The 25421-nt window shown below is 42.6% G+C and overlaps 1 protein-coding gene across 3 annotated transcripts in view; it reads left to right on the top strand.

The window, feature by feature from the left end:
• The window catches only part of tfam (transcription factor A, mitochondrial), a 32307-nt gene extending 7103 nt beyond the window's left edge, over window positions 1-25204 (top strand). For all 3 annotated transcript variants that reach the window (XM_060842332.1, XM_060842333.1, XM_060842334.1), the window contains 5 exons: window positions 682-752; window positions 963-1112; window positions 7145-7240; window positions 12286-12342; window positions 24461-25204. In XM_060842332.1, coding sequence (XP_060698315.1) covers window positions 682-752; window positions 963-1112; window positions 7145-7240; window positions 12286-12342; window positions 24461-24700 — 614 coding nt within the window. In that variant the 3' untranslated portion in view covers window positions 24701-25204. The remainder of the gene's footprint in view (window positions 1-681; window positions 753-962; window positions 1113-7144; window positions 7241-12285; window positions 12343-24460) is intronic.
• Window positions 25205-25421: the final 217 nt, after the last annotated feature.

Genomic DNA, 25421 nt, shown 5'->3' with positions numbered 1-25421 from the left:
TTTGTGCCTTGATCAACAACACTTCTGTTAAAAAAAAATCAGGTGATCTGATAATTATCATGCTGAGATCTTCTGTGTGTGAGTTAACTTTGGTGTTTCATCAGGTAGCAATAGCAACCTAGTTCCAAAAGTGTTTCATTGGTTATGAGGTTATGAAAGGTGCTATATGTTGAGCTGCATGTCCTTTCCTTTCATTTTGTTAATTGTCATAATTTCTGTATGTTGGTGTTTCACTTGAAGCCTTATAATGGTATTTGAAGAAAGTAGCCAGTCTGTATCTTGGAGTTACCATGGATTCTTTTATTTTTGGGTGATTGTGATGTGCTTGGTAGAATTAGACCCAGTATATTGGGCAGTGTTTAGTCCACCAGACCAGTGTGGACTATCAGTATATTGCAATATGGGGAGGCAATGGCCTGGTGGTTTTATGCCGAGATTATTAACTCATGGAGGACATCCGAAAATGCTCTGGTGACCAGGGTTCAAATCCCGCCATGGCAGATGGTGGAATTTGAATTCAATTAAAAAATTCTGCAATCAAGAGTCTAACTAATTCTGGGTCTAACTTTCGGGTTGCATGGAGGGCAGAAGTTCTGTTTTAATATTGTCTCGCTGTTCCGAGCCAGTGCCACAACGTTATTCTCCATTTGACCTTGTATAATAGATATTACTCTTTTGCAGGTATAAAAGTGTCAGAAAAGACGAAGCAGATTGCTCACGCATGGAGACAGCTAACACCAGATCAGAAACAAGTAAGTGCCTTTCATTTAGTACTCTGGAGTGATTTGCAGGTTGAAATGGCCTAAAATATACCTGAAATTTGTCAGTATCCTTTAAAACCAAATCCTTTTCGCTCAGTGCTGCTGTTCAGCTCATTTTTTTGTTTTTGAAGAAGGATCTTTTGTTTACCTGGGAGCATATTGGAGTAATTGAGAGCAAAACTGATTTCTTTTTTTTTGCAGCCGTATGAACTAGCAGCAAGTGATGCCAAATTGAAATATAAAGTGGAACTGGCAGCCTTCAAAGCGAACCTCACGCCAGCTCAACTGGCTAGCTTGAAAGAAGAGAGGAGACAGAAACTGGCTAAACGGAGATCAATGAGGAAAAAACGAGTAGGTTCAACATCAGCACTGTCTCTTATTTGGCCCGTAGAATCAGAGATGTACAGCATGGAAACAGACCCTTCAGTCCAACCCGTCCATGCTGACCAGATATCCCAACCCAATCTAGTCCCACCTGCCAGCACCTGGCCCATATCCCTCCAAACCCTTCCTATTCATATACCCATCCAAATGTTGTAATTGTACCAGCCTCCACTACTACTTCTGGCAGTTCATTCCATACATGCACAACCCTCTGCATGAAAAGGTTACCCCTTAGACCCCTTTTCCATCTTTCATCTCTCACCCTAAACCTATGCTCTGTTCTGGACTCCCCCACCCCTGGGAAAAGACTTTGTCTACTTATTCTATCGATGCCCCTCATGGTTTTATAAATCTCTATAAGGTCACCCCTCAGCCTCCGACGCTCCAGGGAAAACAGCCCCAGCCTGTTCAGCCTCTCCCTATATCTCAAATCCTCCAAGCTGGCAACATCCTTGTAAATCTTTTCTGAATCCTTTCAAGTTTCACAACATCCTCCTGATGGAAGGAGACCAGAATTGCACGCAATATTCCAGCAGTTGCCTAACCAACATGCTGTACAGCCGCAACCTGACCTCCCAACTCTTGTACTCAATACTCTGACCAATAAAGGAAAGCATACCAAACACCTCCTTCACTATCCTATCTACTGTGACTCCACTTTCAAGGAACAATGAACATGCACTCCAAGGTCTCTTTGTTCAGCAGCACTCCCTAGGACCTTACCATTAAGTGTATAAGTCCTGCTAAGATTAGCTTTTCCAAAATGCAGCACCTCACATTTATCTGAATTAAATTCCATCTGCCACCACTGTGTGTGATCTATATGGATTTCACTAAGGTGTTCAACAAGTTCCCCATGGGAGACTGACTAGCAAGGTTAGATCTCATGGACTACAGGGAGAACTAACCATTTGGATACAGACTGGCTCAGAAGTATAAGACAGAGGCCCTCATCAATCCTCTTTGTTATTTCGTCAAAAAACTCAGTCAAGCTTGTGAGTCATGATTTCCCACACACAAAGCCATTTCGATTATCCCTAATCCGTCTTTGCCTTCCCAAATACATGTAAATCCTACCCCTCAAGATTCCCTCCAACAACTTGCCCATCACTGCTATCAGGCTCACTGGTCTATAGTTCCCTGACTTTTCTTTAACCATGTTTCTTAAACAGTGGCATCACGTTAGCCAACCTCCAGTCTTCTGGCACCTCACCTGTGACTGTTGATGGTACAAATATCTCAGCAAGAGGTCCAGCAATCACTTCTCTAGCTTCCCACGGAGTTCTAGGGTACATCTGATCAGGTCCTCGGGATTTATTCACCTTTATACATTTCAAGATATCCAGCACTTCCTCCTCTCAAATATGGATTTTTTTTTTAAGATGTCACCATCTATTTCCTTACATTCTATATCTTCCATCTCCTTTTCCACAGTAAACATTGATGCAAAATACTCATTTAGTATCTCTCCCATCTCCTGCGGCTCCACACAAAGGTTGCCTTGCTGATCTTTGAGGGGCCCTATTCTCTCCCTAGTTACCCTCTTGTCCTTAATGTATTTATAAATTCCCATTGGATTCTCCTTAACCCTATTGACCAAAATTATTTAATGTCCCCTTTTTGTCCTCCTGATTTTCCTCTTAAGTGTGCTCCTACTGCCTTTATGCTCTTCTGAGGATTCACTCGATCTCTCCTGTCTATACCTGACATATGCTTCCTTCTTTTTCTTAACCAAAATCTCAATTTCTCAATCCTTACACCTATCAGTCTTTCACCTTGACAGGAATATACTGTCACTGGACTCTCATGCTCTAATTTCTGAAGGCTTCCCATTTTCCAGCCATCCCTTTACCTGCGAACATCTGAACCCAATCAGCTTTTGAAAGTTCTTGCCTCATACTGTCAAAATTAGTCATTTTCCAAATTAGAACTTCAACTTTACGTCCGGTCTATTCTTTTCCATCTGTTTTGAAATTTGTAGAATTATGGTCACTGGCCCCAAAGTGCTCCCCCACTGACACCTCAGTCACCTACCCTGCCTTGTTTATAAAATATTCTGGGGAGTACTACAACAGCAGTGTACTGCACGTTGCTGCAAACAGCTTTGTCTCCACATACCTTACTTGGAGTACAGTGCATAGTTCTGGTCACTGCTCTGCATTCAAGGACACAGAGGGGGTGAAAAAATTACAAATGTTTTGCGGTGATACTGGAACATGGAAAGATTGAACAAGTTGGGTTTTTTTCAGAAGAGGGAATTAGGAGAAGGCATGGTGAAGGTGTGTAAAGTTATGAATGAGTTGGGCAATGTAAATGCAGGGAATGGAGGAATTGAATACATACGGCGCAGGCCATTTGGCCCCTCATGCCTGCTTCCCAGTCAGTAAGATTATGGCTAATCTGCTTGTATTTCCATATTCAACCCTGTTAACCTTTGATTGTCTTGCTTCATGAGAATCTATTACTGTGTTAAAATATTAATCACTCTGCCTCCACTGCCTTCTGAAGCAGTGTTTCAAAGTCTCTGCATTTCGCTTATCAAGAGCATTCAGGGTCCTGCATGCTTCAGTCCCTCCCTCGTCTCTATTCTGAACTCGAGTAGCTAGAAGTCCAGCCTGCTCGACCTTTTCTTCCAGTGCAACTCAGTCATTCCTGCTATCAGTCTAGAAAAACCAGGGTAGTACAAACCATCAGTACTGGATGGTCACGAATAATTCCGACAAGGAAACCTTCATTATTCTCAGAACATGTTTAAATGTAGAAGCGACAATTAGTTTGGATACTTTGGCAAGGACGTCGTAAGAAGACTCGAGAGAAAAGGGAATAGAAAAGTTGAGATGAAGCAGATGGAATGGGAAGAGGCCTTTGTGGATTATAACAGGTTTTGTGGTCCTGTATATACTGCTATATGTTCTTTGCAATGCATCCTAATAGGCCATAAAATACTCTGGGGAGTATATTAAATTACTCGACTGCAGACATTAAATCAGCAATATACACAGTGGCCATAAGTTGCCGAGGGAGTATTAAATCAGGATGTATGCTGGAAGACCATTTACACGCTCGTTGGAGTAGCACATCAACAAAGTACACTGACAAGATGAGAAAGCAGTCTTCAGCCATAGTAAATCAGCATTGTATTGTGATGGACTATAAAATATGGTGTGGTAGCATGTTTTTCCATAAAATGTTGTGCTGTTTGTGTTGAAAGCACAATTGAAATTTGAGTGGAATATTGTCATGCCCTGTCACTCCACTGCTGTTCATATAAATGAACCTTCATTCAGTGCTATTAATGTGAAATTCTGAATACATGTACCAGAGCTTGTCTTAATGATTTCCCATCCAAAGTCATTACTGTCAGCCCAGTTATGAGGATGAATGCCAAGTTCTGTTTAAAAAGATACCTGGCATTTTTCAGTGATTTGGAGGAGTCGGGTTCTGTGGCATTATTTCCAGATAGTTGAATGAATTATTTGTTCTTTGTGAAAACCTGTGTTAATTGGATATAAACCGCTGAAGTGCTAGTGATAAAATCTGAGAGTGCATTGCTAGGTATGAAAGCTGTGGAGTTTGACCCATGTGTAACGTATTAAGTTCATTGTCTAAAATGTAGTTATTGAATCTTTAGAACCAGTTTTACTTGAAATACCTACAGGTCTGATGCATTGGATGCTTTACTATACATTGAGTATTTATAAGAAACTTGCTTTAAAGTAAACATTTTTGGAAAAGTCCATTGTTTCAATGTTGGAGTGCCTAGTTGATGGTTATAGGGAGACAAGTCTGAATCCCAGCCTTTATCCATACCTTCTTTGTTACCCAATAATAGGGTTAGATTTGCTCATTTTGACCTTGTTTAACAGAAGCCAAATAGAGACAGGATATCTTCCCTGTGAATAATGTCGATCAGAATAATTGGTTTAACAAGAGGAAATACTTCCTTTTTAAATTGTAGACAGTAATGTAGATGCAAGATCTTTCATTTGAATCATCAGAAATTTTCTCAGATGTAAACTTTCCCTCCCTCTGTGTTCTTTTTGTACCTCCTGTAGTTTCTATTGATGTTGTATTTTCCCTTCTGTGTCCCTTTGATCGTTCCTGTTATTGGCCTTTTTAACTGGTGTTTTTATTTTTGTTCCATTATATCACTTCATATCAACTGCATTGTACTGTCTGCTGTTTCTCTCTGCCCTGTTATGTTCCTCTTTGCCTCTATATCTTACCTTTCTCACAGCCTGCTTGTATCCCATTCTCCTGGTTTCACTCTCTTTGTTGCATCTGTTTTGGTGTTGCAAATTGCAATAATTTCAAATTCTGATCTGTCTTCCTTTTGTCTCAACTCAGGATCCCTTCACCACAGTGACCAAGGCCCTCAGCTGTGTCTATTCCATTTCACACACAGTTGCTCTCATCTCTTCCATTCCTACCCCACAAAAAAAAGCTTTGTTTTCCTTCTGTTCCATCCTCTCAGCCTTTATTATTCTCTTGCAGCTCCATCACAATGCCATCCCTCCCACCCGCCATTACTATTCTAAACGGACCACTCTCTCAAAAACACCCGCTCTTCAGTCAAGCCCAAAACCTCCCTGTCCTCTGGCATCTGTCTGCACACACAAGCACAGGAGACTCACCAGCTGCTTGTTTGTCTCCCCTCTCCTCCCCTCTCACCAACCAAGGCTCCTGAGTGAAATAAAGGTTTCCTTTTATTTTCAATGCCAGGTACTATTTTATTTGCACACAATCTTCCGTCTCCCTTACATTGAAGAGTCGAAAGCAGACTGGATGACCACTTTGCAGTACGGCAGCATGATTCCTTGCTTCAAGTTGTCTGTCATAGAGTCATAGGGATGTAGAAACAGGCCCTTCAGTCCAACTCCTCCCCTGCCGACCAGATATCCTAAATTAATCTAGTCCCATTTGCCCTCATTTGGCCCATATCCCTCTCAACCCTTCCTGTTCATATACCCATCCAGTGTTGTAATTGTTCCAGCCTCCACCACCACCTCTGGCAGCTCATTGCATACACGCAACACCCTCTGCGTGAAAGAGTTGCCCCTTAGGTCCCTTTTATCTCCTTTACTTCAAACTGTTGCAGTGCTTAGGGAAGCTCAATGCAAGCTCAAGGAATCGTGCCTTCTCTCGATTTGATGCTTTATGATAGACTACTCTACTCTCTCCCCATTTTGTTTTGGTATTTTGTTTTCTTTTCTCTCTTCCTTAATATCTGTGCCTGACCTGGACCTGATGGCTGCCATCTTGCCACTCGTACCACCTCTGGTGGCTTTTTTTGTTTCTTTCTGTCCCACTCCTTTTGGTATTTATGCCATTAAGATATTTGTTCATTTTATCTATCCTGTCTTCCACCTGATTACTGGAATACTGGCGACTTACAGAGAGCAAGCAGACACCCCTGTATATAGTGTAACGGTGATGATGTGTCTCTCAGCTCCACTGTTCACTCTGAAGGCAGCTATTGTGTACTAACTGTTAGGTGCTTGCCAACACAGTGAAGAACATTTGTCTAGTTTTGATGTCCAATAAGGAAACTCGCATGGGGCTGCACGTTGGTACAGTGGCTAGCACTGCAGCCTTACAGCATCAGGGAGCTGGGTTCGATTCCAGCCTCGGACAACTGCCTGTGCGGAGTTTGCACATTCTCCCCGTGTCTGCGTGGGTTTCCTCCGGGTCCTCTAGTTTCCTCCCATAATCCAAAAATGCGCAGGTTAGGTGAATTGGCCATGCTAAATTGTCTGTAGTGTTCAAGGATGTGTGAGTTAGGTGCATTAGTCTGGAGTAAACTTAGAGTAATAGGGTAGGGGAATGGGTCTGTGTGGCATACTCTTCAGAGGGTCAGTATGGACTTGCTGGACTGAAGGGCCTGTTTCCACACTGTAGGGATTCTGTGATTCTATATTTCAACTTAGTTATTTTTACATGAACCTGTTCAATATGGTTTAAGAACTGACACTCCCTTCTGATTTTTTTATTGCCTGAAGAAACTCACCGTTTTGGGGAAACCAAAACGACCTCGGACAGCCTTCAATATCTTCATGGCCGAAAACTTTGATGAAGCAAAAGGGACAACTTCGCAGGTAAAAATGACGACAATAATTGTAATACTGGTGACCCCCAAATTATTATTTCAGGCACCATTCTTGTATAAGAGGCAATGGCCCAGTGGTATTATCTGTTAATTCAGAGATCAGGGAAATATTCTAGGGGCCAGGTTTTAAATACTGCCAGTAAAAATCTGGAATAAAGAGTCTAATTGTGACCATGAATCCACTGTTGATTGTCAGGAAGGAATCAGCTACCCTTACTTGAACCTCCGGTGGCTCAGGTTAGTACTGCTGCCTCACAGCACCAGTGATCTGGGTTCGATTCCAGCCTTGGGGGACTTTCTGTGTGGAGTTGGCATGGTCTCCCTATGTCTGCGTGGTTTCCTCTTGGTGCTTCAGTTTCCTCTCACAATCCAAAGATGTGCAGGTCGGGTGATTTGGCCATGTTAAATTGCCCATAGTGTTCTGGTATGTGTAGGTTAGGTGCAATAGTCAAGGGAAATGTAAAGTAATAGGGTAGGGGAATGAGTCTGGGTGAAATCCTCTCTGGAGGGTCAGTGTGTACTTGTTGGTCCTAATGGCATGGTTCCACACTGTTGGGATTCTATGTTTCTATGAATGTGGTTGACTCTTAACTACCTTCTGGGATGGGCAATAAACGCTGTCTAGCCAGCGACCCTTCATTCCATGAATGAATTAAAAAATAAAATACACCCAACTCTCTCTCCCTCCACTTGATAGGTTAAAAATGTCTTTCTGGTTTCAGTGCTTATCATTGCTTTTTCAATGCTGTATATATTTCTGAAGGCATAGCGATTTGATTGTCCTATTGTGTTGTCCTATGAAGCTGTGGCATTGATTTCCAACAGTGTACGAGAATCTCGAACAAAACAGTGCAAAATAGTCAGTGTCGTCTGAGAAAAGATCTGACGGTGAAATTGGTACCATTCATTTCTGAAAATTTGTTAAGGTGGTGGGAGTGATAACGCAGGACCACCTTTAGAATTTATTTTCAAACAGTTTATTTGAGGTTGAAGTCGGTAACATATGTGAGAGTGATTATTCTGTTGGCAATGGCAGTAAGTCTCAGCTCTATGGATTGAAAGAATATTTCAGGAATGTATCTGAACTCTAAATTCTGTCTACTCTCTTCTTAGATGCCATGTTGTGGAGTTATATGCTTTATATGTTGGCTCTTATCAGGTTAATCTCTCTAAATATCTAGCTTCCTCTCACCTTGAATTAACTTGTTAAACTTTGAGCAGCACATTTTGCTAAACCACCTTTCTGGTTTGGGTGTAAACAGCACCATCATTTTTATGCTGGATTTTATTTCATGCAGAAAGACTCCTTAACACCTTTGCAGATGCTTGAATAATTAAGACAATGTTGAATCTTCAGTAAGGAGACAAATGGCACTGAGTACGAGCAAATCTCAGTTATTTGTTGGGAACCAGCATTGCTTGTGAGCTGCTGAACTCCTTAACTTTCTAATCTTAAGTAAGAATAAATGGGACAACACTGAATAAAATTAGTTTTCTTTTGGGCCACTAGCTATTGCTTATTTCTCCCAGACCTGCTATCTGTGGGCCTCTAACTGTCACGCCTTCAGTCCAAACAACACTCTTCATTAATTTGAGTCTAACCACTAGTTGTAAGCTTCCTCTGGTAAAAGAGAGCTCCCAAAACATGTTGTATTAACCCTTTCAGGGATTTTCCTCATTTAGTATGCTTGAAAACACCATTCCTTGAAAGTCAAATTGGAGAGATTTTATGCTGTTATCTTGCATTTGAACTGGTTGAATCTTCCTGTATTAATGTTGGAATGGAAGGACAATACACACTGTCGGTGGTACTCATGAAAGACAGGCTTGCGTTCTGAAACCTGATTCCCATCTCGTTGTTATTGCTGTGATTTTAGGGAGAAAATTTGTCTTTCTTTTCTAAATGTCTTCCCCGTCTAGTTCAAGTAAAACATAATAACTTTTATGCTGATCAATTCAGCGCAATCTCTGAAGTTTTTTCTGTTACTTGTAAAACTACCTGGGCAGCAGTATATGTTTCACACCCTGTAGGAGTTGGGACGTCATGTTGCGGCTGTACAGAACATTAGTTCAGCCATTTTGGAATAATGTATGCAATTCTGGTCTCCCTCCTATAGGAAGGATGTTGTGAAACGTGGAAGGGTTCAGAAAAGATTTGAAAGGATGTTGCCAGGGTTGGAGGGTTTGAGTTATAGGGAGAGACTGAATGAGCTGAGGCTATTTTCCCTGGAGCTTTGGAGGCTGAGGGGTGACCTTTATGGAGGTTTATAAAATCATGAGGAGCATAGATAGGGTAAATAGGCAAAGTCTTTCCCCTGGGGTGAGGCATCCAAAACTGCAAGGCATAGCTTAGGGTGAGAGCGGAAAGATTAAAAAAGATCTGAGCGGCAACTTTTTCATGCAGCGGATGGTGCATGTGTGGAATGAGCTGCCAGAGGAAGTGATGGAGGCTGGGACAATTACAGCATTTAAAAGGATGAGTATATGAAGAAGAAGGGTTTAGGGGGATATGGGTCAAGTGCTGGCAAATGCGACGTGATTTAGTTAGGATATCTGGTTGGCATGGATGAGTTGGTTCTTTTTCGGTGCTGTACATCTCGATGACTCGATATTGTTCGGCTACAATTGAAAGATTTGGAGGAGATTGAGCTGAATTGAGCAATAATTGAATGTGTAAGTTTTGTCAAACGTTATGAGAAATACACATACAGAAGCAAGTTTCCTGCTCTTCCTTTCTATTGACTAGATTTCTGACCTGCAATTTTGAAATGATTACCTGCATGCCCAAATCCACTTAATATATGTTACAAAACGCTTCGACTCCAACACCAGTAACTGGCAATACTTTCTTGGTTCACCTTTTCTTTGCTACTCTTACGTTTCCATCACTGAAAAATCTTGCCACTTGTCATCACTGCCCCTTTAACCCGAGGGACTTAAAATTTGCTCCAGTTCACTCTATACATTGTGAAACATGTTCTGAAACTCCGTATGCACATCGTCAACAGCACTCCATTCATCAATCCTCTCAACTTACTTCAACAGCTCAATGAAGTGAGTCAAGTATTACTTACTTATTTTCTAAATCTATGTTGACTGTCATGTCCTTTTCCAAGTGAAATTTATTTTTACCTCTGATTATTTTGTTAAGCACCATCATTAGGGTGCCTGACCTGTACTGGTTGGATTTATTCCACCCTCCTGTTACCATGCCCCACTCTGTTGTGAGAGTGTGTGTAATGTTTGTAATCCTTCAATCATCTGGCACTATTCCGATATCTAACAGCATTGGAATAGCCAGTGCCTTTCCCGTCCCCATCAATCATTTAGTAACTGATGGTGCACTCCATCAGGCAAGGGTGAGTTAATGTCATAGATGGCGGCGCGGTGGCACAGTGGTTAGCACTGCTGCCTCACAGCGCCAGAAACCCAGGTTCAGTTCCCACCTCAGATGACTGTATGTGTGGAGTTTGCACATTCTCCCTGTGTCTGCGTGGATTTCCTCCGGGTGCTCCTGTTTCCTCCCACAATCCAAAAATGTGCAGGTTAGGTGAATTGGCCATGCTGAATTGCCCATTGTGTTAGATGAAGGGGTAAATGTAGGGGCATGGGTTTGGTTGGGTTGTGCTTCGGCGAGTTGGTGTGGACTTGTTGGGCCAAAGGGCCTGTTTCCATATTGTAAGTAATCTAATCTAATCTAATCTAAGATGTACAGCATGGAAACACACCTAATGTCCAGCTCATCCATGACGACCAGATATCTTAAATTAATCTCGTCCCATTTACCAGCATTTGGCCCATATCTGTAAACCCCACCAGCCCCGTATACCTCTGGGCTCACTCCCCCTCTCCAGTACTGACAAAGGATTCGGTCCTGAAACATTGACTTTCCTGCTTCTCGGATGCTGCCTGACCTGCTGTGCTTTCCATCCTCACGTTAACTTCGTGTCTGCAGTCCTTACTGTCTCCTATTCCCTTTAATCCGTTCCTATTCATATACCTATCCACATGCCTTTTAAATGCTTTAATTGTACCAGTCTCCACCGCTTCCTCTGGCAGCTCATTCCATACACGTACCACCCTCTGTGTGAAAAAGTTGCCCGTTAGGTCTCTTTTATATCTATCCCTGCTCACCCTAAACCTATGCCCTCTAGTTCTGGATTCCCTGACCCCAGGGAAAAGACTTTGTCTATTTATCCTATCCATGCCCCTCATGATTTTGTAAACCTTTGTAAGGTCACCCCTCAGCCTCCGACACCCCATGGAAAACAGCCCCAGCCTGTTCAGTTTCTCCCCATAGATCAAATCCTCCAACCCTGGCAACATCCTTGTAAATCTTTTCTGAATCCTTTCAAGTTTCACAACATCTTTCTGATAGGAAGGAGACCAGAATTGCATGCAATATTCCAACAGTGGCCTAACCAATGTCCTGTACAGCTGCAACATGACCTCCCAACTCCTGTACTCAATATTCTGACCCATAAAGGAAAACATACCAAATGCCTTCTTCACTATCCTATCTACCTGTGACTCCACTTTCAAGGAGCTATGAACCTGCACTCCAAGGTCTCTTTTTTCAGCAACACTCCCGAGGACCTTACCATTAAGTGTATAAGTCCTGCTCTGATTTGCCTTTCCAAAATGCAGCACCTCGCATTTATCTAAATTAAACTCCATCTGCCACTCCTCAGCCCATTGGTCCATTTGATCTAGATCCCGTTGTAATGTGAGGTAACCTTCTTCGCTGTTAGTTGTAGCAAATAACTCTCCAGAAGCTTAACCAAAACACTTATTTTCAGACTGGTGATGGATCTGTGAATTGCTGGATTTAATTTGACAGGTAGCTTATAGATATTTCCTTGTTGTAAGTGAATTGAATGAGTGAGATTTGTGAAGTTTGTGACTCTATCCTCGTTTGCAGGGGGGAAAGCAAGCCCGAGGTGTACATATTTTTGTGTTCTGTCATGTTTTGTTTGTCTTGAAATTATTCCCCATGCTCTGATAAGTAATTTAGCATGTTATGATTTTTCTTAGGCAAAGCTGAAAAGCCTGCAGGATGAGTGGCACCGACAGCCTGATCAGCAGAAGCAGGTAGGTGCATTCTCATTTGCATTTAAGCCTAAATTACTGTGGATGTGATTCCCAATAAATTTGGTGGCCCAGATCTTCCATCCAATGGTGTGCCTGCGACTAACTGGGATTTAGACAGCTCATGTATCATATGATATCGGAGCCTTTTGCACCTTCTTGTATTCATCTAATTTGTATCTAGCAATGAATAGAATAGGCTGGCTTGTAGCTACACCCACTAAGGTTTGCTATGAGTTCATTGACGTGCATGCACTGTTTTTGAAACAGACTTTCTTCCCTTTGAAGGTGTAGAGCCTCAGTTACTACACCCCTCTCTTACTCTGCCCCCCCCCCCCCATCATTCCAAATAATACTCTGCCTCCACCCCAACAAGATTCACCCTTTTCTCCACCCTAACTAGTGTAATTCCCAACCACGCTGATTCCTCTGAGCACGGTGGCTCAGCGGTTAGCACTGCTGCCTCACGGGGCCAGGGACCTGGGTTCGATTCCAATCTCGGGTGACTGTTTGGAGTTTGCACATTCTCCCCGTGTCTGTGTGGGTTTCCTTCCACAGTCCAATGATGTGCATGTCAGGTGGATTAGCGATGCAAAATTGTCCATAATGTCCAGGGATGTGTAGGTTAGGTGCATTAGTCAGGGGTAAATATAGCATAATAGGGTAGGGGAATGGGTCTGGGTGGGTTACTGTTTGGAGGGTTGATGTGTTGTTGGGCAGAAGGGCTTGTTTTCACACTGTAGGGAGTCTATAATATTGATCAGACCTGGGGAGAGGGTGGAGGGTGTCAGGAGAATGCAAGTGAATGTTGTTGGGATCAGGGGTTTGTGAACATGGGCATGGTAGGTGTACCGTGAGCCTGGATGGGCGAGATGTTGGACAGTGAGCAGATTGTTGGGGTTGCCATGTTCTCGAAGCGTTGTCATTCCAGCTGATTGACATCAGGCCATGCTCCTAAACAGCTTTTACACCGACCAGGACAAGTCCGATGTAAAACTGTAAAAAGCCAGAGGACGTGTAACACAAACGGCCCAAGTCTGTCTTGTGAACGTCTGACCCCGTTGTGGTGGGGAATCGTGTCACAGCCTGGGCAAGGTAAAACTGTCAATCAGAAGTTGCACTGTCCTGTGCAAGTCACCTGCTTCAATGTACATTGAGACTTCCTCAGGCGACCAAGGGGTGTCAATCACTAAAGGTGAAACTCATCATATTGGAAGATTTAGGCTGAGGTTTGTGCTGCAGCATTGTTCCTGAGGTTTGTGCTGCCACTTCTCTTTGCTTTCTTCCATCTCTCTTTCTTAATTAAGTAGAGAAAAGGAACTGTGAGCCACACTTTAGCCTTTTCACATCCGGAACCTGGATTTGAACCTGGTGCCAGCCAGTGGGATTCGAGTCTCCTATCTGATAGCTGTGAGGCTTTGATGTGAAGTGGGCTTGTAGAGTGTCCATCCACTGTGCAGTAACCACGGACCTTCAGCATGAAACCAACGAACCACTAATCACAAACTAACAGTCATTGAGACTGTCTTAAGTATATAAGAAGTAGGAACTGGATTAGAGTTGTTCCCTTAAGGCTGCTTCACCACTCGGTAATATCACGATGGATGTTTCACCTCCATTCCACTTTGCTGCACTCATGATCCTCCTGTTCCCTTAGAATCTGAAAAAAATCAATTGATCTCATTCTTGAAAGTGCTCAGTGACTTAGTGGCTAAGGCTCCTGAGGGAGAGTTTAAGGATCCCTGGGTTTCTTAAGAGTGAAACAGTGTGTCTGAAACAGGAAATGTTCAACTTCTGTAATTTGAACCCAAAATATCGATAAATCACAAACACAAGTGGGCGTAGGTCAAGTATTTGACTAACATATTAGATTTATGAATGTCTTTTTGGTAATGGCAATTCAGAATTACTAGAAGTGAAGAAATACCTTTAAATTCATTAAACAGCTTTTGATAAACAGTGAGTTTATCTTCCATGTGTGCCAAGTTTTACAGCAGTGTGTGATCGAAGCTGATGCAGTGTGGTCAAGAAAAGCCTGCAGTCAATAAATTGTACAGTATTGTACCCTAACAGGCTGCAAGCAAAGGTGTTATGTTCAAAGCCCAGAAGGTGGGTACAGTCAATACTTGTCTGCATAAAAGGATGCATGCTATCCTACAAAGTTAGGACTTGATCTGACTAGAGATCATTTGTCCTATAATGGCCTATTCAAAATTATTCGAAGCAACTTTTGGTCAAGGTTTTAAATTGGCGACTGTTAGGAAGTCAGGCGTTTGGCATTTTGAAGGGCGTGGAGTCCAAAACAGGAGTGCAGATGGAGGGGAACAGATGAATCTTTTTTTTTTCAGTTGACTTCCATGATCAGGCATTGAGAGCAGTCTGGGAACATACCTTCTTGCCCTGTCCAACAAGTTAGAAGGAAAAGGACTGATTGGCCGCATGTGACGTAGAATAATTTGAAACTTGATAAATTTGCTTTCTGAACATTTGAAAAGGATTTGAGCAGTAGCTCTCACATCATCACACCCCCAACTAATGAAGGATGTTTGAAGGGGAAAAATTAAATAAATTCAGATGTATATGTAGGTTTGTTCGAATTGAAGGAAACTTGTGTTCTTACAGCAAAATCCAGCTTGCTGTTTTTAGTTGATATTGAGAAAGATTGCTACTGCTAGTAATCACCAAGCGGAGACCCTTTCAGGGAAAACGTCACCACTCTCAGCATTACAGATCACTCCTAAAATGTTTGAATTTCAGAAAAGTTTTGCTAATGATTGTAAACTGGGCTTTAGATAATTATACAGTAAATTTGCCAATATGTTCAGAGATGTTATGCTGTAACAGGTGGAACCTGTACCTGGGACTGCTGCCGTGAAGTGGGGACGTGACCACTGTGCAACACGGGGCCCTGTCATGACTTTGCATTTACTCAGGTTGACATTGTTCATCTGCATTGAAGTGGTGGAATCACAACATTGGATGAGTCTGAATGTTGGGATTGTAAAAGCGATGGGCTGATCTGCCATTCCTGGATCCTTTGAGGTTCAGTTACACAGAAGGCCCAAATGTAATCAAGGTCCTGATCCTCAAGTTACTTTTTGCAGCAAAAGATTTTTCCACTGCGTTATCGTGTCACATTTTGTTGTGAACCCAAACCAACTTCCATCAGCCACCAATGTCCCTCCAAAGTTAGTTAAAGTAGTGTGTTTGTGACGTGTAAGTAAGGAGAGAGACACTGTTTGGATCAGTGTCCTGAAGAAAAGTCACCAAAGCTTTTAATTGCTCTGAAAGAAACAAACAATTCCACAACAAATATTTAGACAAGCCCTGTTGTTTGGAGAGCATGGTTATATTTCACTTAATTACCTTGAATTAAATTAAGCCTCAAGATGGAATCCAAGTGTCTCTAGTTCTGAGCTCTGATGAGCTTTTAATCTCAAGTTAATCGCAATTTGAGATCGCTCAAATACTAGGGGTTATTCATATTACACCTTTCCCAGCCATATAAACAGAATTGTTTTACACTGCTGTCTTCATGTCTTATCCAAAATTAGAGAACCTCAGTACAGTACATGAATGTCCAGTCAAGTGTTAAAAACTATTGTATGGCCCGATTCCTAAGGAAGAATAATTTGATTGTCAAAGAAGACGACAGTACAATTATAAAGATTGCATTTGTGTTACAAATATGCGAAGGGATATGATGACTAAGAACTCCAGAGGCAAAACTAGTAGTTATTAACAACTTCTTAAAAAGAATAGGAAAGAATTCTGACTTTTTCGTGAAAGAATAAGGCAGACTAGTTCACATGTTATGTAAGGTCGATGACCAGACTGTGTGGTATTCTGCTGTTTTTTTTTTTAACTTTTGTACAGGTGTTCATCTGTGAATAAATCTATACTCAATTAGTTTATCTACCTTCAGAGTTGACAGTATTGTACAGTAGCAATCTGTATATTCTTCCTTTAGCAATCTGCTGTTATTGAGTGTTAAACATGGGAGCAATAATGTTAACATACTGTAGAATAAAGCTTTGGTTCTAGAGCCAAGATGACGAGAGTCTGAGTCAGAACTATTCCTAATAACTTTCCACCTGGAGACTAAGAGAAAATCTCAAAGATGACATCCACGAAGGACGACTTGTTACTGTCATGGGTCCCCACAGGACTGATTCCTGACCAGGAGAGCTTTGGGCATATGGGGCAAGTTGTCCTCCAAGGTGGTGGGATCTGGAATGCAGGATTCATTTTCTTCCTTGCTTCATGATTCATCTGCCTCATCGTTTAGGCATTGAGATACAAAGTGGTTTGACAGATGGTCATCTCCATTCTGGATGTTCGGTAGCAAGCTTCAGAGTTTCTTGAAAGCATTGTCAGGTTGTTGAGAATCCGAGAAAATTCTTCTTAAATATTGGGTGTGCGTTGATGTGTTTTCTAAAGCTGGTGCAGATCCTTAGCTATTGGTACACTAGCTTCGTGGTGGATCATGTTTCAAAGGGATTCTATACGCTTACATGGCCTTCCTTTAAAAGCTCTACCACGGAACTCATGAGAGTCCACCAGCTACAAGCCAAGCAAGACTGATCTGATCAACAAACATTTCCAAACAGTGTCTTTATCAAAGTGTTTCCTTTCTGGAACACAAATTGCATCTTTTGATGAGCACACTTTGCAAGAGTGGCTGTGCGCTTAAATATTACGAGTTTTTATTTTAATCAAATTGTAATAGACGCTGGGTTCAAAATGATTTGTTTAATCTTTTTATTCGAATTGGTGGCGGAACTGTTGCTGCTTTTTCACTCCCAAGCACAGAGGTGGTAGCAGACAAGCTGCTAGATTTGGAGTACGTTCACAGTGAAACAGAATCTGATTTGAGCTTGTCTTACCGGTACGTTTAATCTGTGAAATGATATGGAGTGCTCATTTGCCCCCAATCAAAATGATATTCATGACTTATCAAACGCCACAGCTGCCGAAAGAGGTACTTTGCCATATGCAAATTTATAGAAATATAGAAGAGAGTAGCAGGAGGAGGCCATTTGGCCCTTCAAGCCTGCTCCACCATTCAACATGATCATAACTGATCGTCCAACTCAATAACCTCATCCTGCTTTCTCCCTATAACCTTTGGTCCCATTCGCCCCAAGTGCTATATCTAGCCGTCTCTTGAATACATTCAATGTTTTCGCACCAACTCCTTCCTGTGGTAATGATTTCCACTGGCTCACCCACTCACTGGGTGAAGAAATGTCTCCTCATCTTTGTCCTAAATGATCCACCCTGTATCCTCAGACTGTGACTCCTGGTTCTGGACACACCCACCATCGGGAACATTCTCCCTGTATCTACCCTGTACAGTCCTGCTGGGATTTTATACATCGCTATGTTCCCACCTCATTCGTCTGAACTCCAGCAAAAACAATCCTAACCTCGTCAATCTCTCCTCCGACATCAGCCCCACCATCCCCAGAATCAGCCTGATAAACCTTCACTGCACGCCCTCGAGATCAACAGCATCCTTCCTCAGAAAAGGAGACCCCCAAACCTGCTCACAATATTCTAGGTGTGGCCTCACCACGGCCTGGATAACGGCAACAACACCTCCCTGTAGTCTCAAATTCCAAAAGGCAATTTTAACTCGACTTGTCTGCAGGACTGGGGCTTATGCAGGGTCAAAAGAGCGGTGGAACTGCCACTTCGGACTGAGATGAGGAATTTCTCATGGATTTGACTCTCTAACCTATGGCATTGGCTACTACGGGCAACATTGGAGGCTGGGTTATCGAATATATTCGAGACTGATATAGACAGAGTTCTATTTAAATGTACAAGCGATACAGTTATGGGGGCTAAGAAAGTACCCAGCAAAGTGGACTTCAGGCCATGGTCATAAATGGTTTGATCTTGTTGAATAGGAGAGCAGGATCCACTAAATGAGTGCCTCCTGCTCCTATTTTTTTATTGACACATTTTATGTGGATCGCAACCTCGTGGGTTTACACACTAAACTGGATATCTGACTTGAGGTGACTTGTTTGGAGGGTCCAATTAAAAAGAAAACTGCCATCATGCGTATGATTGCATCTGCTGTTAGCTGTTTACAAACCTCCCCCAAACGTACAGCTGAGCTCCGATTGGGCACTGAATCTAAACGCCACTTCTGCCCATTCTCTCAGGAAAGATGTCTTTTAACTTGAAAGGGTTCAGAAGAGATTTACAAAAGGCATTGCCACGGTTGGAGGGTTTGAGCTCGCAGGAGAGGCTGAATAGGCTTGGGGCTGTTTTCCCTGGAGTGTTGAGGCTGAGGGGTGGCCTTATAAAATCATAAGGGGCATGGATACAGTGAATAGTCACGGTCTTTTTCCTAGGGTAGGGGATTCCAAAACTGGAGGGCAAAGGCTTAGAGTGAGAGGAGAAAGATTTAAAAGGAACGTAAGGGCAACATTTTGACTCTGAGGATGGTGCATGTATGGAATAAAGTGGTAGAAGACTGGTACAATTGCCACATTTAAAAGGCATCTGGATGGGTATATGAATAGGGAAGGTTTAGAGGGATATGGGCCAAGTGCTGGCAAATGGGACTAAAATAATTACTGATATCCAGTTGGCATGGGCAAGTTGGACCAAAGGGTCTGTTTCCATGCTGTACATCTCTATGACTCACTGGCTACAAGCCGGGCACTTTTTCATTCTTTTCTCACACTCGCTCTCGCTCTCTCTGTCTCTCTCTCTCTCGCGCGCGCGCTCTCTCTCTCTCTCTCTCTCTCGCTCTCTCTCTCGCTCTCTCTCTCTCTCTCTCTCTCTCGCGCTCTCGCTCTCTCTCTGAGTCAGAGACGTATGGATTTAGATCCCATTCCGGATACACCAGCACAGAATCTCAGCTAACATTGTAATACCGAGGGAATGCTGCACAGTCAGAGATGCCCTCCTTTGCATGAGACTCAGACTAATTTTCTCGATGGGGACTCTGTAGATGTAGTGTGACCGGGTTTCCAGAAGGTATCTGACAGGGTACAACATCAAACATTAGTACATTGAGGTAAGATCACATGGAAGATAGAGTAATTTTTTGGCTTGGGTAGAGTACTGGCTACTTGGAAGTAGTGAGGATTGCAGATGCTGGAAAGTCAAGAGTCAAGAGAATTTGGAGCTGGAAAAATCACAGCAGATCAAGCAGCATCGGAGGAGCAGGGGATTCAACATTTTAGGTCAGGACCCTTCATCGGGGATGGAGAAGGGGGCTGAGAAATAAATAGGAGGAGGAGGTTGGAGCTGGGGGAAGGGTAGGTGGGATGAAGATAGGTGGATGCAGTTAGGTGATGTTAATCGGTCAGTGGGAAAGTTGGAGTGGACAGGCAGGAATGAAGATGGACAGATTAGGTTAAGGGGGTGGAGAGGGAGGGCTGGACTTCAGAAGAGTTGTGGGGGGGGTGGGGAGATTTGGAAGCTGGTGAATTCTATGTTGAGGCCATGTGGTTGTAAGCTTCTGAGATGGAAGATGAGGTGTTCTTCCTCCAGTTTGTGTGTGGCCTTATTTTGGCGCTGGAGGAGGCACAGGATGGACTTATCAGGGGAGTTGAAATGGCTGGCGAACGGAAGATGGGTTTGTCTGGAGCATACAAACCACATGTTCTCTGAACCAGTCCCTGAGTTTACGCTTGGCCTCTCTGATGTAGAGGAGACCACGTCGAGAACAACGAATGCAATAAATAAGGTTGGAGGAAATGCAGGTGAATCCCTTCTGGACTTGGAAGGATTCTTTGGGGACTTGGATGGAGATAAGAGGGGAGGTGTGGGAGCCGGTGTTGCATCTGTGGCCACAGGGAAAGGTGCCAGGTGTGATGGAGATTGGGTTAGTCACCAAGCAGAGAGTCAGGATAAATGGGTCCTTTTCAGTTTAGTAACCTGTAAACTAGTGGGGTGCCAACAGGGTCTGGTCCTCGAGCCTCAACTATTTACTACCTATATTAATGTTTTGGATACAGGAATGCAGTGTATTATAGCCAAATTTGTAGCTGACACTAAAATAGGTGGATAATTAAGTTGCATTGAAGAATTAAGAAATTTATAAATGGAAATGAATTGGTTCGATGAATGGGCCACAATTTGGCAGGTGGATTTTATCCATTTTGGTCAGAGGAAATGCTGACCTTGACTGCAATGCCAAACATCCCACAGACAGTAACACTGCAGACAGCACTTGTGTTTAATTACTGACCTGTATCCTCAACAGTGGCAACATTTGTAGTTATCCTTGAGTTCTCAATGAATGGTTATTATCCAATCTGCTTTTCCGCTGAGCAATAGTTTTGCGATGCTGAGCGAAACCAGGAAAAGGGTCTTTCAGTCCTTGATGTTACTGTTCCCTGTTCTTTCTCTCTACTGTTCAAAAGCAGCTGTTGTAACATAGTTCAGTGTGTATTCCTTGGTATTCTTCCATTCTTTCCAAGCTAACTGGCACATGACCGTCATCTCAATATCTGGAATGAAAGTAGAATTAAAGCAGGAGCTGATTGACTCAGTTCCTTGGTTTCAATGACTTCAGATACAAATGGCATTTTATTTAGTTGCAGATGGTTTCATTTGTTCCTCATGGGTCTCACAAGGCCTTCCTCAGTGCGGCCATTTTAGCTCAATGCTGCTTCTGTTTGTAAAAAAAAAACATTTTAATCTGTGAACAGTCTTAGATATCACAAAACCGAGAATGGGAATTAAAATTCAATGTCTTGGCAAACAGTAAGGACTGCAGATGCTGGAAGTCAGCCCGAAACATTAACTTGCCTGCTCCTCGGATGCTGTCTGACCTGTGCTTTTCCAGCTTCACATCTATTGACCCTTAAAATTCAGTGGTTCATAGTTACCACTATCATGAAAAGTAGTAGTGTTTAGTTCAGACTTGGCCCTGAGATTTGAATCTCAATCACTTAAGACCATAAGACATAGGAGTGGAAGTAAGGCCATTCGGCCCATCGAGTCCACTCCGCCATTCAATCATGGCTGATGGGCATTTCAACTCCACTTACCAGCGTTCTCCCCGTAGCCCTTAATTCTTCAAGACAACAAGAATCTATCAATCTCTGCCTTGAAGACATTTAGTGTCCCGGCCTCCACTGCACCCTGTGGCAATGAATTCCACAGGCCCACCATTCTCTGGCTGAAGAAATGTCTCCGCATTTCTGTTCTGAACTGACCCCCTCTAATTCTAAGGCTGTGTCCACGGGTCCTAGTCTCCTCGCCTAATGGAAACAATTTCCTAGCGTCCACCCTTTCCAAGCCATGTATTATCTTGTACGTCTCTATTAAGTCTCCCCTTAATCTTTTAAACTCCAATGAATACAATCCCAGGATCCTCAGCTGTTCCTCATATGTTAGACCTACCATTCCAGGGATCATCCGTGTGAATCTCCGCTGGACAAGTTCCAGTGCCAGTATGTCCTTCCTGAAGTGTGGGGACCAAAACTGGACACAGTACTCCAAATGGGGCCTAACCAGAGCTTTATAAAGTCTCCGAAGCACAACGGTGCTTTTATATTCCAACCCTCTTGAGATAAGTGACAACATTGCATTCGCTTTCTTAATCACGGACTCAACCTGCATGTTTACCTTTGGAGAATCCTCGACTAGCACTCCCAGATCCCTTTGTACTTTGGCTTTACGAATTTTCTGACTGTTTAGAAAGTAGTCTATGCTTTTATTTTTTTTGCCAAAGTGCAAGACCTCGCACTTGCTCACGTTGAATTCCATCAGCCATTTCCTGGACCACTCTCCCAAACTGTCTAGATCCTTCTGTAGCCTCCCCACTTCCTCAGTACTACATGCCTGTCACCTAACTTCGTATCATCTGCAAACTTCGCTAGAATGCCCCCAGTCCCTTCATCCAGATCATTAATATATAATGTGAACAGCTACGGCCCCAACACTGAACCCTGCGGGACACCGCTCGTCACCGGCTGCCATTCCGAAAAAGAACCTTTTATCCAAACTCTCTGCCTTCTGTCAGACAGCCAATCCTCAATCCATACCACCTCATCTCAAACACCATGGGCCCTCACCTTGCTAAGCAGCCTCCCGTGTGGCACCTTATCAAAGGCCTTTTGAAAGTCTAGATAGACCACATCCACTGGGTTTCCCTGGTCTAACCTACTTGTCACCTCTTCAAAGAATTCCAACAGGTTTGTCAGGCATTACCTCCCCTTACTAAATCCATGTTGACTTGTTTTAATCAGACTCTGCTCTTCTAAGAATTTAGAAACCTCATCCTTAATGATGGATTTTTGAATTTTACCAACAACCGAGGTTAGGCTAATTGGCCTATAATTTTCCATCTTTTGTCTTGATCCTTTCTTGAACAAGGGGATTACAACAGCGATCTTCCAATCATCCGGGACTTTCCTTGACTCCAGTGACTCTTGAAAGATCTCAACCAATGCCTCCGTTATTTCCTCAGCCACCTCTCCCAGAACTCTAGGGTGTATCCCATCGGGGCCAGGAGATTTATCAATTTTAAGACTTTTTAACTTTTCTAGCACTATCTCTTTTGTAATGGCAACCATACTCAACTCAGCCCCCTGACTCCCTTTAATTGTTGGGATATTACTCATGTCTTCCACTGTGAAAACTGACGCAAAGTACTTGTTAATTTCTCCTGTTATTTCCTTATCTCCCATCACTAGGCTTCCAGCATCAGTTTGAAGTGGCCCAATGTCTACTTTTGCCTGTCGTTTGTTTCTTATGTATTGAAAGAAACTTTTACTATCATTTCTAATATTACTGGCTAGCCTACCTTCATATTTGATCCTCTCCTTTCTTATTACTCTCTTTGTTATCCTCTGTTTGTTTTGTAGCCTTCCCAATCTTCTGATTTCCCACTGCTCTTGGCCACTTTATAGGATCTCTCTTTTTCTTTAATACATTTCCTGACTTCCTTTGTCAGCCATGGCTGTCTAATCCCTCCCTGGATAATCTTTCTTTTCTTGGGGATGAACCTCTGTACAGTGTCCTCAATTATACCCACAAACTCCTGTCATTTTTGCTCTACTGTCTTCCCCGCTAGGCTCTGCTTCCAATCTTGATCCAAAAGTACTTGATCCAAAGTAAAATTATTTCCATTCAATTGTAGGCGAATTCTGAAGATGTTGGGATGTCATGTTGAGGTTGTATAGGATGTTAGTGAGCCTTGTTCTGAGTACTGTGTCTAATTCTGGTTACCCTGTTATAGAAAGTTACTTATTAAGCTGGAGAGTGTTCAGAAGAAATTTACCAGGATGAAGCTGGGAATGAAGGGTTTGATTTTTAGGGAGAGGCTGGGACTTTACTGTCTGGGGCTTAGGAGGTTAAGGGGTGACCTCAAAGATTTATAAAATCATGAGTATTGATAAGGTGAAAAGCAGGTGTTGTTTTCTCTAGGGTGGGGGGATTTCAAGTCTGGGGGCATTTTTTTAAGGTGAGGGGAGAAAGATTTAAAAAAGGAAGTGAGGGGTAACTTTTTTTTTTAAGTGGTTCATGTTGGGAATAAACTTCTAAAGGAAATGATGGTTGCGGGTACAATTAGTGTTTTAAAAGACATTTGGATAAGTACATGAATAAGAAATATTTGGAGGGATATGGGCCAAGTGCAGGCAGGTGGGACTAGTTTAGTTTGGGATTATGGTTGGTGTGGACAGGTTTGACCGAAACATCTGTTTCCATGCTGTATGACTGTAATTCAGGGTAACAAAGTGCACACAATGTACTAACTTCCCTGCATATTTATGGGTCAAGAGTCTTTCTGTTTTTTTTTTGCACCCTCCTCAGTACCTGAGTAAAATGGAGGGAGAAGGGGTGTGGAAGCTGACGGGCAAAATCTTGTTTTAATGTAAGGACCCATAATGCTCCCACGTTTGAAAGAGTTTAACATTTACGAAAGCTGCATCCGTCAAATCAATGGTTTTGTTTCCGCAATCCTGGCTTCCTTGGAACGTGAATGTTGTGCACGAAGGACCAGAGCGCTGACCTCCACTGGTCTGTGCTAATGTTTACACTCCTCCTGTGAGCTTCCTCCTGCTTTGCCGAGATAAGTGTGTATTTTTGTTTTCTTGTCCCTCAATCCATGAATATCTGACACCCATTGTTACTTTCCTAGATGTACGCACAACTGGCCGAGGATGACAAAGTCCGTTACCAGAACGAGATCAAGTTGTGGGAGGAGCAAATGATTGAGACGGGACACGGCGATGTTATCAGAGTGAAACAGAAGAGGAGAGTTCAAAAGCTGTTACGGAAGAAAGTGAAAGCACATCAAGTGGCAGATAAAACTACGAAGCCATCTGCAACATCAAGTACAACCAAGGCCGTCAAAAGCAAAAAGACCTCTGAAGAATAAGGCTGTTCTTAAAAGTTCCAATATTTTTATTGACCTTACTGATATCAGATGTCGAATACTGACTTTGATTACCTGATATGTCAGGAATCTTAATGGGAGTATCTCCCTGAAATGTTTCACTGAATCTTTGAATTTTTGTACTTGTTCATGACGGTCAATGACAGCAGATGTTAGCAGCCTTGGATTTCTAGCTACTTAGTGAAAGGTGATAGTATCTGCAGCCAAAATGGGGCATTTGTGAACAGTCTTGTCTGCTGTAGAAGTGATTATAATTTAACAGTCCATAAATATGCAAGTGGTGACTGAAATAATGTTAATTGAGTCTTGTCTGGTGATCAACAGACTGATGATTAGGCGGACTCTCCTATGGGCTAGGTCTGTCTGTAAATTGTTATAACTCTTGCTTGTCAGCTGAAATAATGGATCAGTACATTTATCAACTGAAGGATTTCTTTCCCCCCAATTATGGTATGTAAATAAATCTCAAATTTTCATATACTTTCATCACAACTTGCGTTTATATAGTGCCATCAATGTCATGAAACATCTCAAACCAATGCACACAAAAGAGAGGGCATTAATAACAGAGTTAGCTGAAAGTGCAGGCAGAATGAGAAGGGGAGACGGGTACTCAGAAGGTAAAGAGCATCTGGGAGGGAACTTCAAGCACAGACCTAAGATGGTTGAAAGCTTCGTCATCAAATAGGAATGGGTTGGGCCA

The sequence above is a fragment of the Hemiscyllium ocellatum genome, chromosome 22 (genome assembly GCF_020745735.1).
Source record: "Hemiscyllium ocellatum isolate sHemOce1 chromosome 22, sHemOce1.pat.X.cur, whole genome shotgun sequence".
Classification (NCBI taxonomy): domain Eukaryota; kingdom Metazoa; phylum Chordata; class Chondrichthyes; order Orectolobiformes; family Hemiscylliidae; genus Hemiscyllium; species Hemiscyllium ocellatum.
Note: the sequence above shows the minus strand (reverse complement) of the source record. Positions and strands in the feature narration are given on the sequence as shown.